Source organism: Solanum dulcamara, chromosome 2 (assembly GCF_947179165.1).
Source record: "Solanum dulcamara chromosome 2, daSolDulc1.2, whole genome shotgun sequence".
NCBI lineage: Eukaryota > Viridiplantae > Streptophyta > Magnoliopsida > Solanales > Solanaceae > Solanum > Solanum dulcamara.
In genome coordinates, this window is record NC_077238.1 from 16723689 (window position 1) to 16740326 (window position 16638).

Genomic DNA, 16638 nt, shown 5'->3' on the forward strand with positions numbered 1-16638 from the left:
CATATATATGCCCTTTTACTTAACAGGCATTTTTTACTAAATTAAAAAGTCATTTTGTTTGCTTTAATTTGAAAAAATGTCATTTGGCTGCGTTTATACAACACATGCGCGCCACGTGTGTAAATAATTTTACTAAATTAGAAATTCATTACGCATTTGTTGGCTGCGTTTATACAACACATGTGCGCCACGTCTATAAATAATACATGCACGCCACGTGTGTAAATAATTTTACTAAATTAGAAATTCATTACGCATTTGTTAACTGAGTTTATACAACACATGTGTGCCACGTCTGTAAATAATACATGCACGCCACGTGTGTAAATAATTTTTTAATTTTTTTTAATTTTCTTATTTCCTTTATCTTATATTTAAATTAAGTTAATACACATATTTTTTTATAAAAAAAAATCACCTTTTTTAAAAACTTTTTTTCTTCATTTTTTAACCTTCATTCAATATTTTTTCTCTATTTTTTTCTATTGATTTTATTTATTCTTTTTTATTTTCTTGCCTTTTCTTTCGATTTGATTTCAAATTTAATTTCAAATGCTTTGTATTTTAAATAAGTTAATTTCAGACGGATATCAAAATAGGTGAAGAAAATCAAATAAAAATATTTTAAAAATTAAAATGTTAAAATTAAAGGACACATTTTAATTATTTTTAAAAAAATATACATCATTTTTTAAAAAATAATTAAAAGTGAAAAGATAAGAAATAATGAAAAAGAAAACAGTTTTATATATATGTCCAATTTTTCCGCTCATCAATTGCCTTCAAGATTGTGTGCACACTCTCTATGTCATGTCAGCATTTATGGTGTATTTGTTTCATTTTAAAATAGTTTGGGGGAGGGGTAATAAGACCCTAGTTAAGTTGAGGTATGTCATTGGAATTTCGATCATAATCTAGGGGGTAGTTATGCATTATCTTTACTTTTTTTTGAAAGTTAAGTGCATTTGTTTCATCCATTTTCTATGGTTCTGTAGAAGCTTGTGATTTCACCATTATAATGGCAGACATTAGTTCCTTAGAATCTTTTTGATAGTTATATACTTGTATATTTGTAGAACAGTTTTTGTTAAACCGATAAGAATTCTAGCCGGCTAAGTGTTGAAGGAATAAATTTTAAATGGTAGGTTAATATAGGAAGTCTGTGAGTTTAATGAACTTAATTTAAGAACTTATCGTTTTAAAAATAGATTCTACCGTGTTTAATGTCTTAAAATTGAATATGTATACTAGTATATAATTTTTTTTAAAAAAACCTTAAATACAACATGATAACTACTTAAAATATAATTATGTGTGGTAATTAGCATAATTATATATAGCTACTGAAATCTATTAACCATTAAACCATTATATATAGCCACTGAAATCTATTAACAAACCCATCACCCACCCTGCCCTATTTAAATAGCAAAATAAATTTTACCCCGCCCTGCCCCACCCCGTTTAAATCTTCCCTTTCCTCGCCCCGTTAAGAGCTTGCCTTGCCCCAATTGTCATTTCTACGATTTACCCGTAGCATTGATTATTTGTTTTTCAAATTATTTTTTTAAAATTTAATATTAAACATCAATTAATATGGATAATGTTATATAATAATTATTCAATCATTATTTTTTTAATTGATGTGTCAAGCCCGCAATAAGTAAAAGTGAACACGAGGGATATTTAAAAATAAGCTCCTGGGACCCATGAATCCACCTACCAAAAATATTGATTAACTCACATATAGTATAAAATTTCTGGAGTAACCCCACCCCCTCATTTATTAAATATGGCAACGATTGCTATTTCTAACAGCAAGAGTGAACACAAATAATAGCCCCTAGCTATACCTCTCATTAATATGGCAACGATGGACATGAATGATAGTGTGGTGCCACTTCTAACATCAAGAGTGAACAATCACTCAAATGATTCTCTTACTAATAATTCTTCATTCAAAGCAGATTCATATGATATACAAGAAATCCATGGAGTTAAAGATTTAGTACGAGAGTTTTCAGCAGAGTCGAAAAAACTATGGTGCCTTGCTGCTCCAGCCATTTTCACTTCCATTTGCCAATACTCTATTGGTGCTATAACTCAAGTATTCGCTGGTCATGTTGGTACCATTCAACTTGCTGCCGTCTCCATTGAAAACTCTGTCATCGCTGGTTTTTCTTTTGGCGTCATGGTAAGTTGACTCAACTAATAATTATTAACTCAAAAAATCTATTTTTCTTCTTGATTTCAATTTTCTTCAATAGAGAAAATGATTTTCTGATATAATAACTATTAGTTTTGAAAATCACATTGATTCTGAACTCGATCAATTTAGGGATTCGCCTTTACTATTAACGGATTTTATTGTGACTATAGTTGGGCATGGGAAGTGCATTGGAGACACTATGTGGACAAGCATTTGGAGCAAAACAACTAGACATGCTAGGAACTTATATGCAACGATCTTGGATAATCCTTACCTCTACAGCTTTAATTCTAATGTTCCCTTACATTTTTGCCATGCCACTTCTCAGACTCATCGGTCAAACAACAGATATATCGAAATGGGCAGGTATACAAAGGCGAATCTAGATCAGATTGTATCAAATTCAACTTAACTCCTTGATATTTTATCTTGATTATGTATAAACTTATGCAAAATAATATAATTAAATTATTTTCAATCTTCAATTCGCCTCTACAGGTATGTTTGCCCTGTGGATGATTCCACAATTATTCGCGTATGCACTAAACTTTCCGATACAAATATTCTTGCAAGCTCAGAGCAAGATCATGGTGATGGCCGCCATAGCGGCGGTTGGTCTTGCCGGACACTCTTTGTTTAGTTGGCTATTTATGCTCAAGTTAGGGTGGGGACTGGTGGGTGCCGCGGTGGTGCTGAACGGTTCATGGTGGTTCGTAGTGGTTGCTAAGCTCGTGTACATATTCAGTGGGGCTTGTGGAGAAGCTTGGTCTGGATTTTCTATAAAGGCTTTTCAAAATCTTTGGGAATTCGTTAAACTATCTTTTGCATCTGCTGTCATGCTCTGGTGAGTTTTTTATTCAAATTCCTTTGGGGACATTTTGTTTGAAGTATTAAAAATAAATTTACTATATACAAATGATATGCATTATAACTCTATCGTAAACCAAACGATTAGTGAGCTATACAAGCAAGAAAAATAAAATTACATATGTTACACATGTAAGTTATACCCCGTCTTTTATGAATTATGAAAGGAAAACGACAGTGAAACACCTAAACTATGATGAGATTATCAATTACATATTGAAACTATATGCTAGGGTCTTATAATCTCCTTCAATTTATTCTTTTCATATTATTTATTTCCTCATTAGTTTTTTTATTAAAAAAAAAAATTTAAAATGCAACATGGCTAAACACGTGCTTATTTATTTTGCATCTCAAACTAAAATACACCTAGCACCATGATTCGTTGAGATAGTAGATCAGATCCTCAAGTAGTTTGAATATTGCTAAATTTGCCTCGAATGTACTTCTTGGGTATTTTCAAAACAAATTTCTTTTTTGAAGACCCTTTTATAAGTCTTGATTACGTGTCTTTGCATATGCTACGTTTTAATTTTTTTTAATCAAGTACTGAAGGGAGAACCTAATCTGAAAAAAAAAGAAGTTAAAGGTGTCCTAGAACAGTGTAGATGTACAATTGACAATTTCATCATAATTTAGGTGTGTTTGTGTGTCTTATCTTATCATGAAATGTAAGACATAACTTTTATGTATATAGGATGTATAGAGCCGGCAATTTCAGCTCATATTTATATTTAATCAATATTTTAATTAATTGAATTACTTATAAACCAATTAGATAAATTTTACGAGGGAGGAAGTGGGACATTGGGGGATGAAATAATTTAATGACTTTAAATTATGCCCACGTTCTGTAGTACATTAGACCCACAATTTTAATTCGCTATCCAATGGCCAAATAAATGAGGCTATTGCACTGATGAAAAAGAAAAGAGTTAGTGATAAAAAATTAATTCTAACTAATTATTATTTTTTCCGCAAATTTCATGTTATGAATTCATTGTTTTATTTATCTATTAGAAATTATTACTCTTTTGTACTCAAACACATTTCGATATTGAATTAGTTTACATGTATTTATTGTTAATTGAAAATAAATATTTGACCAATTTAATATTGTGATGTATTGTAATACGTGAGAACATTGTGATGTGTTGTAATACATAAGGACTAATTAGGTAGGTAAAGGAAACAATAAATAATTAAAGATAAGAAATTCACAGAAAAAAATGATAGCTTTACATTTTTAACTATTAATTCAAAAGAAAAATATGAAATATACTAATTAAATTCTTTCTTCCTTTAAAAAAAAATATCCTTGAATCCCGGCGCCATTTGGGCAGAGTGTTGAGCATCTCAAAACCTATTTAGGGTTTCTGAATTCTTGTATAGAAGAAAGAATAAACAATCGTGTGATTCAACTTTTATTTTGCCAATGAAGATTCTCTTAACATGTAATTATATGATACTTCGTGGTTTAATGAAAGATAATTCATATATATTTCACAAAACTATGGCATATAGTATTGCCTATCTCATATTCACCACTTTCAAGAGTCATAAACAGTGGCGGAGCCAAAATTTTTAGTAAAAAGGTTCAAAATTTGAAAAAGTAGACACGTAAATTATATACACAAAAAATTATTTAATCATGTATAAATTGTATGGAGTATAAATTTTCGCCGAAGGAGATTCGGATGAACCCCCTCATTATAAGGTGGCTCCGCCCCTGATCATAGGTCATCTCAAATCGTTTTTGATAAAATGTGCTTTACTCTTTAAAGTGAAATTTCTCTAGGTGAATCTGGATTAGTAAAATTCCAAAAGGAAGAACATGTCAGGTGAAATTTTTTTAAAAAAATAATTAAAGAATTGAATAAAGGGAATTAGATAATTAACCTACTTTCATTGCTAAGATAAATTCAACGTTAAAGCTATTCCTTTCTCCTATTTCGGAATTCGTGACTATAATTTTAAGTAGTTAACTTATATACATACTAAGAAAAAAAAATATTGTACTTTAACTTGTTTTGTATTTTAATTTAGTGTACTAATCGCAATTTTAATGGATGATTACACTTATATCAAGTTTATAAGCTAATGGAGTAAACCTCCATTGTTATGAGCTACAAGCTCACTGAAGAAGAGAGCAGCAGAAGAAAATGAGGAAGAAGAGAAGTAGTTTTCTATATTAATCATCATCTTCACATAATTCCTATTTATAGAGATCACACACTTCACATTTGTGATCTTCACGTGCTAACCAACTAACTTGACAGTTGTAACTAACTAACTAACCTGCACCTTTTCTAACAAACTCCCTTAACTGCCAACTCTTTACAATTACAATTACATTCTTGACGCTGGAGTTTGTGTAGACATTGAAAACTCCAAGCTTGTTCAATAATATGTGATGTTGAGATGTTCCCAAACCTTTGGTTAGAAGATCTGTCAGTTGCTCTTTTGTGTTCACATATTCTATCTTTATCAATCCACTGTTGATCCTTTCCTCACAAAGTGGCAATCAATTTCAATATTCTTGGTCCTCTCATGAAAGATAGGATTAGCACTAATCTGGATAGCAGCTTTGCTGTCACAATGTAATGTCACGGGAGTTGTCACATTCACATTCAACTCTTTTAGCACACCAAGTAGTCATATGACCTCTGAGACAACTGCTGACATGCTTCTATTCTCAACTTCATCTGAGCTTCTACTAATTGTATGCTGCTTTTTGGACTTCCAGGATATCAATGAGCTTCCTAACTTGACACATACCCAGTCACAGATCTTCTAGTATTTAGACATGAAGCCCAATTTGAATCATATTAAGCCTCTAACTGATTGCTAGCACCACTAAACAGTAATAATCCTTGTCCAGGGCATCCTTTGACGTATCTTACCAATCTCAATGTAGCTTCCCAATGAGACACCTTGGGTCTTTGTATGAACTGATATAATACTTATACTACAAAGTTTATGTCTGATCTAGTCGTTGTCAAATATAACAACCTACCAATGAGTCTCTTATATGCAGTGATCTCTGTGAGTATAGGATCATTTGTTTTCCCTGTAACCTCATCATAGTCAATAGTGGTTTGTTTTACACTTGCCTCAAGTGGTGTACTTGCTGGTTTAGAACCTCCAAAACCACAGTCAGAAATCAACTTCAATGCATACTTCCTCTGATTAAGTATAATGCCATTTTTGGATCTCAACACTGCAATTCCAAGAAAGTACTTCAATTCACCAAAGTCTTTCATTTTAAAGTTGCCATGCAGTGTGGCTTTCAAATCTTGAATTAGAGTGTTGATATTCCCTATTATAAGCAGGTCATCTACATAAATTAACATAACAGCAATATCATTGTTAAGTTTCTTTATAAAAAGTGAGTGATCATATGGACTTTGGTGATATCCAACTGTATTCAGTACCTCAGTTAGCTTGAGTTTCACTGTCTAGAAGCCTGTTTGAGCCCATATAATGACTTGAGAAGTCTGCAAACCTTATGCTCCCCCTGCTTCTGAAATCCCTGAGGCAATTCCATGTAGACTTCCTCAAGAAGATCTCATTTAAGGAAAGCATTGTGGACGTCCATTTGGAAAAGGGGCCAGTTATGAGATACTGCTACTCCAATGACAGTTCTCACAGTAACCATCTTTGCTACTGGTGAGAGTTTCATGGTAGTCAAGTCTTTCTTGTTGGTTATAATCTTTGGCTACCAACCTAGCTTTATATATCTCTACTTCACTATTAGCCTTGTATTTTACCTTGTAAACCCATTTGGAACTAATGGGATGTTTACCAGGAGGTAAATCAACTACTATCAAGGTATGATTCTGTTCCAGTGCATCAGCTTCAGGTTGCATAGCATTAATCCATTCCTAGTAATTAGAGGCCTCCTTAAAAGTTGTTGTCTCCACTACTACTGAAAAATTTAAGATGTAGGCTTGGCAGGACAGTTCAAGATGGTCATAAGATAGGAAGTTAGCTATAGGATATAGACAAGTCATGTTAGTTTTGTAATACTTATGCCAGAGTGGGGGTTTAAAGATCCTGGCAGTCCTCCTAGCAGGAATAGGAGTAACCATATCAACTTCAGGAGATGTATGGGCTGATGGATGCTATGGTGTCTCAGCTATAGAAGGCAAAATAGGTGGCTCATTTATAGGATTCAAAGAATGAGGTATAGGATTCAGTGGAGCTGTATAATCTGCAGGTACCTTCACATGATCTATAACCTCTGAAGGTGGATCACCATGAAGACCCTCTACGTGGTCATGAAGAGTGTCAGGAATAGGAACAAACATATCAGTTTGCACGCTAAAGTCATAAGAAGGATATAGTGCATCTATTGTGTCCTTCTTGAATGAAAATACATGTTCCATGAATGTGATATCTCTGCTAACAAAAAAATATGAGTATCCAGATCCATGATTCTATACATTTTTTGTCTTTTTGAATAGCCCATGAACACAGACCTCTTAGATCTTGGAGAAAACTTATCCAACTTTTGCAAGATTGAGGCAAAACATAGGCACCCAAACACTTTCATGTGATCTACTTTAGGTTCCTCGCCATATAGCATCTCAAATGGTGTTTTGCCATGTAAGATTGCTGAAGGAATCCTGTTAATCAGATAAGCTGTTGTTTTAACACAATTTCCCCAAGATCTAATAGGTATTCCACTGTGAAACCTTAAGGCTCAGGGTGTGTTCAAGATATGTCTGTGTTTTCTCTCAACTATGCCATTCTATTAAGGAGTATATTCACGGGTGCTTTGATGAACTATACCCAAAAAAGTGAACAAGGTGTTGTATTTGGAATTAAAATATTCAGGACAATTGTCAGACCTCACAATTTTCACCTTGACACCAAATTGTGTATTAACTAGCATTAAGAAATCTTTCAACACCATGTGTACATTAATTTTGTACTGAATTAGACATAGCCAAGTGAATCTACTGTAATCATCAACTATTGTCACAAAGTATTGCTTTCTATCATAGGTAAGAACTTTGTAAGGTCCCCATACATCAATATGTAAAAGCTGAAAGCATGATCTGACTTAGTTATACTATCAGAAAATCTTAGCCTACTTTATTTTGCTACTGAACATATTTCACAATCATAGTGCGCTTTAGTACCTAGGTGCTTCTTGAGATAGGAGATGTTCTCCATTGCTTTGATGGATGGATGTCCTAGCCTGAAATGCCACAACTTTTTTAGACTGGTGTCCTTTATTGATGCTGAATTCACTATTGCTCTGACTTGATTCTTCAGTATGTACAGACTATCACTCTCTCTACCAATTCCAATCACCTTGCCACTGTAAAGATCCTGCAACACACAAAAATATGGAAAAAAACTCACACTGCAGGATATATCCTCGGTGAATCTTGCTACTAAGAGTAAATTGAATTTGAAATTAGGTACATGAAGTATATTTTTCACTGTTAGGTTTTTAAAAATGGCTGAGTTTCTTGTTCTTTTTATTTGAGCTCTATTTTCTATTGGCAATTGCACTGTACTAGATTGTTCTCCCCTCATATTTTTCAACTCATTCAGTAAATATTCATACGAAGTAATGTGATGAGTTGCTCCTGAATCTATTATCCAATCATATGCAGAGGATTCAGTCATTAAAGAAACATTACCTGCCAAGTTAGCTTTGCATTCACTTGGTTACCTGTTATATAGTAAGTTCCTTACTTGATTGTGCTCTTCCTCTATGAGTTCATATTTTTGTTTCTGTCTCTCCATTGCAGCATTGTTAGCTTGAGGTCTAAAATTTTCAATCTGATTATGAGGACTAGATCTGTAAGTATCATTGTTATTCTGATAAGATCCACTTGATCCTAACTGCTTCTTCTTACTCTTGAAGTCAGGAGGATATCTTACCAACCTATAACATTTTTCTATCACATGATTTTTATAGCCACAAATCTCACATCCTCTATTTTCTGGATTCAACTTCCTTCCTTTGAAACCTTGTCCCTTACTTTCCATCATAGTAAGTGTTTTTTTGTTTGAGTCTACTACACCTAAGGTTCTTTGACTCTCTTCCTGAATCACTGCTGCATATGCTTGATTCGCATTAGGTACTTCAGTCTTTAATAATATATCACTCCTCGTTATGTAAGACTCATTTAGCCCCATTAGGAACATCATCAGCCTTTGTTGATGTAGATGCTCAATCTAGGTCTTAGCTCCAACACATTCACACGAAGGAGAAGGCACCAATACATCAAGTTCATCTCACAAATCTCTCAACTTAGATTAGTAATTTGTGACAGAATCTGTACCTTTCTTCAGAGTAGCTATCTCTGACCATAGTTGATATATTCTAGTAAGATTTAATTTGTCAAATCCCTCCTTGAAATCTTCCCACACACATTTAGCATTTGATGCATATACTATTGAGGTTACCAAATTACTTGCTACTGTGCTGCTTATCCATGATAGTACTACTACACTACACCTTTCCCATTGGGCTGCTAGCTCATCCTTATACATGCTCTTTAAGCAAGTTCCATCTATGAAACCTATCTTATTCTTAACCAACAGTGCTAACCTCATCGATCTACTCCAAAGGCCATAGTTCTCAGGTCTTGTGAGCTTAGTCGCAATGAGTGCCACACTAGGTGCATCTGAAGGTTACAAGTATAGTGGATGATTGTGCTAAAGTGTTGCCACAGTTAGCTCTGCCATGGCCATATCTCAGACTTGAAGAAGACTACAATTTTGTGAAAAATTAAACTCAAATCAACACTGCTCTGATACCATATCAAGTTTATAAGCTAATGGAGTAAACCTCCATTGTTATGAACTACAAGCTCACTGAAGAAAAGAGCAACAAAAGGAAATGAGGAAGAAGAGAAGTAGTTTTCTTTATTAATCATCATCTTTACATAGTCTCTATTTATAGAGATCACACACTTCACATTTCTGATCGTCACGTGCTAATCAACTAACTTGACGGCTGTAACTAATTAACTAACCTGCACCTTTTCTGACAAACTCTAACAAACTCTCTTAACTTCCTACTCTTTACAATTACAATTACATTCTTGACTACATTTCAATAACTTACATCTACTCACTCCGTCCCATTTTAGTTGTCATGACTTTCTTTTTGAAAGTCAAACTATATGAACTTTGGCCAATATTTTAAGATATGTTTTTTATCATGTTGATATGAAAAAAAAATTGTAACTTATAGTACTTTTCGTATAGTTTTTGAATATCTAATTTTTTTTACTTTATAATACAACAACAACAACAACAACAAACCAGTGAAATCCCACAATATGGGGTCTGGGGAGAGTAAATTGTACGCAGACCTTACTCTTACCAAGGTAGGATGGCTGTTTTCGGAAGACCCTCGGCTCAATAAAGCATAAAAAGGCATAAAAAGGCGTTAGATAAGACTAAGATGTTAAGAGGTTAATAAGTTCAAAGCGATATGATACGGGAAATAACGGGGGCGCTAAAATAATATAATTTACCTTTAAAAATTGGTCAAATTGACTTTCGAAAAATACACTATGATAACTAAAATGGGACGGCGAGAGTAATATTTTACTTCCTCCGTTCCATATTAGTTGATCATCATACTAAAAATAATTATCTCATATTAGTTGTCCACCTTACTACTTCAAGAAAGCATTAATTGATTTTTTTCTTTTTGAAAGTGTTGACATTTGTTTGTACTCCCTCTGTCCAACAATAGTTGTCCGCTATTAACTTGACACATGAATTAAGAAACAGTAAATGATATAGGTAATTTATGAAATCACCCTTATTAAATACAAGTCAGCTAAATATTGAAAAATGAATAGTATTTAATAGTAAAGAAAAATAGACACTTCATGGTAAATTATTCATTTATTTTATAAATTAGACAAGTATTATTGAACATCCCAAAATCTTATAGTGGCCCAGTAAAGATGAAGAAGGGGAGTAGAATCTCCAAAAATAAATAAATTAAGGGGTGAATTAATAAAATTATTTTTATATTTATGATTTCTTAAGTATCGTAAAAAATAAAAGTGATCAACTAATATGAGACGGAGAGAGTAATCTAATGTTATCATGATTTATTGCAGCTTAGAAATATGGTATTTCATGGCATTAATTCTTGTTGCTGGATACCTCAAGAATGCTGAAGTGGCCGTCGATGCAATTTCTATTTGGTGAGTTCATAATTTTTTATGTGATACACTGATACTGACATGGTTTTTTTTAATTTGGCACGAATCTTTAGGCTTCTGATAAGACCTTTTCTATTCAATTTAAGTATTGACCATAGTAATAAGTAGGGGTACCCGTTGACTGATAACTCGATCGTATGTTATTAACGAAAAGTACTACTGTTAAGTTTTTTGTTCATAACACTTTCATAGGATGTATGTGTTTGGGTCGTTGGAATTGAATATGAAATTGAAGAGATTATAATTTAAATAAGTTTGAATTGGATTAAATTGAATTTTGGAAGTTTGATTTTAGATGATCAGTTTGGATATTGTGGATTTTTTTGATTTTGATTTTTGAGCTTTTAAGGTGCACCATATCAATTAGCAACATCAATGCACCTAATGGTTTAATCCTTGAATATATAACTTTTTATGATTTATTAGGATTGAGGCGGAAAAATATTGATAGCTTAATTGGTTGGCTACCTTGTTACCGAGAGTTTCATTTCTATCTTATAATCTCCTCCCCATTTTTCCTTTTCTACCCCTCATATAAAAAGTAAAAGAAACAAAAGGTTGAGGCACATTGTCGTTCATGTCACATAATTTCATATTGAACTTAATACTATAATGGATAAAGGCGTAGGTTACTAGTAATCAAATCTCGAAAATTGAAATTATTAGCATTGGACATTTATGATAGGGGTAGAATTGAACATAGACATAAAAAATTTAGGCTTTTGAATATCCACAAATGCTTGGTTCTAAATTTGATACCCAATCCGAAGTTCATATATTTTAAAAATAGAGTTCACAATCCCAAAATTCAAAAATCTAAATCATATATCCAAAAAATTCAAGTTTTGATTGAATTTTGAATTGGCCCAAATTATATCCACCATACCCTTTTCGCAATATATATGGATAGAGGTGTGGATTGGTTGGTTCGGTTCAATTTTTTTATGTATTATTAATTCGGTTTATCGATTTTGATTTTTAAATATAAAAAAAGGGCAGTCCGGTGCACTTAAGCTTCCTCTATGCGCAGGGTCCGGGGAAGGACCCGACCACAAGGGTCTATTGTACGCAGCCTTACCTTGCATTTCTGCCAGAGGCTGTTTCCAAGGCTTGAACCCGTGACCTCCTGGTCACATGGCAGCAACTTTACCAGTTAAACCAAAAATCAAATCAAAAAAAAAACTTTTTATCAATTTTTGATTTATTAATTTTTGGTTCTTAACGATTTGATTTTTAATTTAACCAATAAAAAAATGCTCATACAATATTTTATTTTATATTTAATTAAACTTGGACCGTTGGTCCTTTTATTGATAGAATGGCAGAACTGTTGGGCCAAAAATGACCCAATAACCATAATAAACATTGTCTGCTATATCAATTCATACAATAAATATGTGACTTCTCCAATAATTTGACATGATGGGATAATAATGTAACTTTATATAATGCTCATAAAATAGAAATAGTAGTACCTAAAATAAAAAAAAAACTATACAAGTGCAACACAAACAAAATAGTTTGTTTCTTGTGAACTCAAAGTCATTGTGCAGTGTGAATTGATGTTTAAGAGCAAAGGCAATAACCAGTAAGACAGTGACATTAATTGATTGAGAATGATATTCATGTTTATATATTTTGAAATATTTAGGAAAAAAATTTCTTACTTTGTGATTATGATTTCCATTTTTGATGATTACAAATTGATTGAGAGTGATATTCATATTATTATCACAAATTTAAACATTAATGGATGAATAAAGTAAAAAAAATCAAAAATCTATTGTTGGGGGTTATTAAAACTTGAAAACTCACAAATAGATTTTGTAATTTATGAATTTTTTTGATAAATTAATGATTGTGGTTCGTTGAGGACGTCATTTTGAAGTTGAGGTTAAAAATTAAAGCTATTTAATGAAGATTTTAATTGTTTGGTGATTTTTATGGGCTGAAGTTTGTATAGAGGAGACGAAATTCAATTTTTGTATAATTTTTTTATAATTTATATAAGAGTAAAGGTGTGCATAGACACCTTTTATACATAATTATACACTTTTATACACGATTAATACATTGTTAACAATGCGTATAGAATATTGTATAATCTTATATATCAAGTAGGGGTGAACAAAATCGAACCGCAAAACGCACCAAACCATAAATTGAGTAAAATCAAAAAAAATAATCCAACTAGTTATTTGGTTTGACTTGGTTTGATATTGAAAAATATAACCCGACTACACTTGGGTTGATTTGATTTTAACTTAAAAAAGTCAATCCAAGATCAAATCAATGTAACCTGATATTATATATATAATTTTTAAAATCTATTTCATACGTAAAATATATTTATTATTATATAATTTATATAATTTTCTTTTAACTTTCTCATAATTTTATGTTTAATATCAGATTTAGACTTACATAATTAAGTCCACTACTTGTCATCAGGGTAAACAAAAGCCCAAATCATTGATGTATAAATTTCTTATGTTTAATATCACCTTATCGATTTTCAATTTTTCTGATGTATATTGTGCTTGAAATTGCACAACCATTCGGGAGATAAAATGAAGTTTAGTATTCAACAATTTCTTTAAAATTATCTGAAGAAAACTGACTCTTTATCGATAAAAAATCCAAAAAACCCAAGAAAATTGAAATATTCGGAAAAATTTAAGGTTGAAAACCCAATTATTATTGATTTGATTTGGTTTATAGATTTTAAAATCCAACACAAATAATTTGATTTGTTATTTTAAAAAGAAATCTCTTTTAAAAATCCAAACAAACCCGATCCATGTACATCTCTAATACCAAGTGTAGAAACATTGTTGCAAAAAAATCTATTATATGAGTGTAAACTAAATTATTACTCCTATTAAGGAACTTTTACAAGTGTGAAAATCACATTTAAATAAAATGAATTGTATATATATACATAAGAAGTGTAACTTTTTAAAAAGAAATTGAGTTGGCTAGTCACTTGGGCAATTACCTCACAAATAGTAATTTTTTTACGTGACTTAATACATACAAATTGTTTACATGATCAATGAATAAAAGTTATTATCTTTCATTTTTTTTTAAACAATAATATCATTTGATTGTAGTATGAATATCCAAGGCTGGACATTCATGGTGGCACTTGGATTTAACGCAGCAATAAGGTAATCTTAATTCTCAATGTTGTTGTTAGAGCAAGCAAGCAAGTCTAATGAACTTGCATTTTATCAGAGGTTTCTAATCTACCCTTGTATGATTCAGTATATACTAATTGAAATATTTACGTACAGTGTAAGGGTGTCGAATGAATTAGGAGCAGGGCATCCAAAAAGCGCAAAATTCTCAGTAATTGTAGCCTCCATGACTTCAGTTGTATTCGGGATCTTCCTCTCAATAGTTCTTCTTTTTTGTCGGAATTGGTATCCTCTATTGTTTTCAAACAATGAACAAGTACAACATGTTGTATATGAGCTCACTCCTATCTTAGCAGCCACCATTGTTGTTAGCAGTCTTCAACCTACTCTTTCTGGTACTTTATTTTTACCACCTGCTCTTTTAACTATTACTACTTTTTTGTACAATTATTTTATTTGCTGATCATAAAGTAGAAGCACAGAGAAGATTAGGGGGTAATATGTTAGTCGACTACAACTAGTTTAGAATCGAGACCGGCTGATTGATTTGAATAGAGTAAAGGTTGTTCACTTAATTGTATATTTGTTGCAATTGCAGGGGTTGCTATTGGAGCAGGATGGCAAGCTTATGTTGCATATGTGAACATAGCTTGTTACTATTTGTTTGGTATTCCTATAGGTCTTATATTTGGCTTCCTCCTTGACATTGGCGTTAAGGTACAATTTAATTTATCTACACTAAATTGTTTTATTTTTTTCAAAAAAAAAAACATTTTACTTTTGATTGCATAAGACATTATTATTTACTACATGTCTGTTCATGATTTTGTAGGGAATTTGGTATGGGATGCTTGCAGGTACAACTGTTCAAACTGGTGTGTTGATCATGATGATCCTTCGAACTAATTGGAAAAAGGAGGTAAGGCACACATCAATAATCAAATTGTTGCAAGTAATATAGAGGCAAGTAAAACATATTAACACTAATATAGGTGTGGTTTAACTTTTGATGTAGGTTAGTTATCATCACTGTTACCTATCGTTACCTTACAAGTGACTTGATTGTAAAAATATTTGCTGAGGAAAATGACAAAAATGGTCCCTTAAGTTTGGAAATATGTTCAAAGGATCCCTTAAATATACACCTAAATAATTTTGGTCCGTTAAGTTTATCAATGAGTACTTCTGATTTCTATTTGATGTGTAACGAACACTCATTCATAGATTCAACAGGAATTGTAAAAAAGAAAAAGCGTGGGCTCACATATGAAGGTTTTTGATCTATTTTCGGAGCTTGCACCAACTTATTAAGATTTGTTTCTGCTATTTTAAACTATTTTTAGTGTCTGGTGCAATATTTGATGATGTTTTTTTTTTCAAGATTTGAGAGACGTTCTTAATGTTTCTGATTAAATATATTTTTTCACAAATAGCGTAAAATCTGATAACTAGATTTTGCTAACTGCTTGATGAAGGCCAAAAATGTGCATTTTTTGAAAAACTTAAAGAGGACAAAAAATTACCAGAAATATACTTATGGACCATTTTCAATTTACCTCAAATGTAAGGGGCCCTTTCTGTCATCTTCTCAAATATGTGTTACTCCATCAGTGCATAATACAATACTGATCTCATATTTAGAAGAGACATTGTCTTCATTTTTCTTTTCTTTAACATTTTGGTGATATCCAATACAGGCTTCCCTTGCCAAATACAGGATAAAACAATGGGGAGGAGACTCAAAGGTCAAAGAAAATGATGAAAACCTTATTAACTGACTGCAGATGAGATTGAAATCATGTTGTCTTGGTTTACTTTGGTTTGAATGTAAACTAAAATATGCGGCCTTTATTCAAAAAAAGGGAACCAAAGGTTTCCACTGCATAGTTTGGATGCCGCAAAAGCTTAGAGAGTAGCCTCTATGGCTTGAAAAAGATGAGTAGATTATCCTGAGCATGTGTTGGTTGCCCGCAAAAGGATGACACACACAAATCAAGAATACATCTCTCCTTTGCATTGGTCTTATAAGTCTTCTACACATTTACAGTAACTCTGCTCAAATGGATACTTGCTCATTTTACCCATAAACAACAACAACAATCCAGTAAAATCTTACAACGTGAGGTTTAAGGAGGGTAAAATTTACGTAGACCTTACTCCTACCAAGGTAGGATGGTTGTTTCCGAGAAACCCTCGACTCAATAGAAGC

The 16638-nt window shown here is 32.2% G+C and overlaps 1 protein-coding gene across 3 annotated transcripts; it reads left to right on the forward strand.

The window, feature by feature from the left end:
- The first annotated feature begins 1834 nt into the window (after positions 1-1834).
- Positions 1835-16523, forward strand: LOC129880386 (protein DETOXIFICATION 30-like). 3 transcript variants are annotated; one of them, XM_055954390.1, is made up of 9 exons: positions 1835-2194; positions 2380-2575; positions 2708-3053; positions 11185-11271; positions 14403-14459; positions 14586-14824; positions 15028-15146; positions 15262-15348; positions 16127-16523. In XM_055954390.1, the coding sequence occupies exons 1-9, from the start codon at positions 1865-1867 to the stop codon at positions 16205-16207; spliced, it is 1542 nt and encodes a 513-aa protein (XP_055810365.1). In that variant the 5' UTR covers positions 1835-1864; the 3' UTR covers positions 16208-16523. The 3 variants fall into 3 exon arrangements, with proteins under 3 accessions (XP_055810365.1, XP_055810366.1, XP_055810367.1); XM_055954391.1 differs by having other exon boundaries at positions 16147-16523; XM_055954392.1 differs by lacking the exon at positions 11185-11271.
- Positions 16524-16638: the final 115 nt, after the last annotated feature.

What these genes read in the sequence shown, in the direction of transcription:
- LOC129880386 (XM_055954390.1), top strand. Translation starts at nt 1,865, where the DNA reads ATGGCAACGATGGACATGAATGATAGTGTGGTGCCACTTCTAACATCA. An exon ending in GTTTTTCTTTTGGCGTCATG is followed by an intron (nt 2,195 to 2,379) that starts GTAAGTTGACTC and finishes TTGTGACTATAG; the next exon opens with TTGGGCATGGGAAGTGCATT. An exon ending in GTCGATGCAATTTCTATTTG is followed by an intron (nt 11,272 to 14,402) that starts GTGAGTTCATAA and finishes ATTTGATTGTAG; the next exon opens with TATGAATATCCAAGGCTGGA.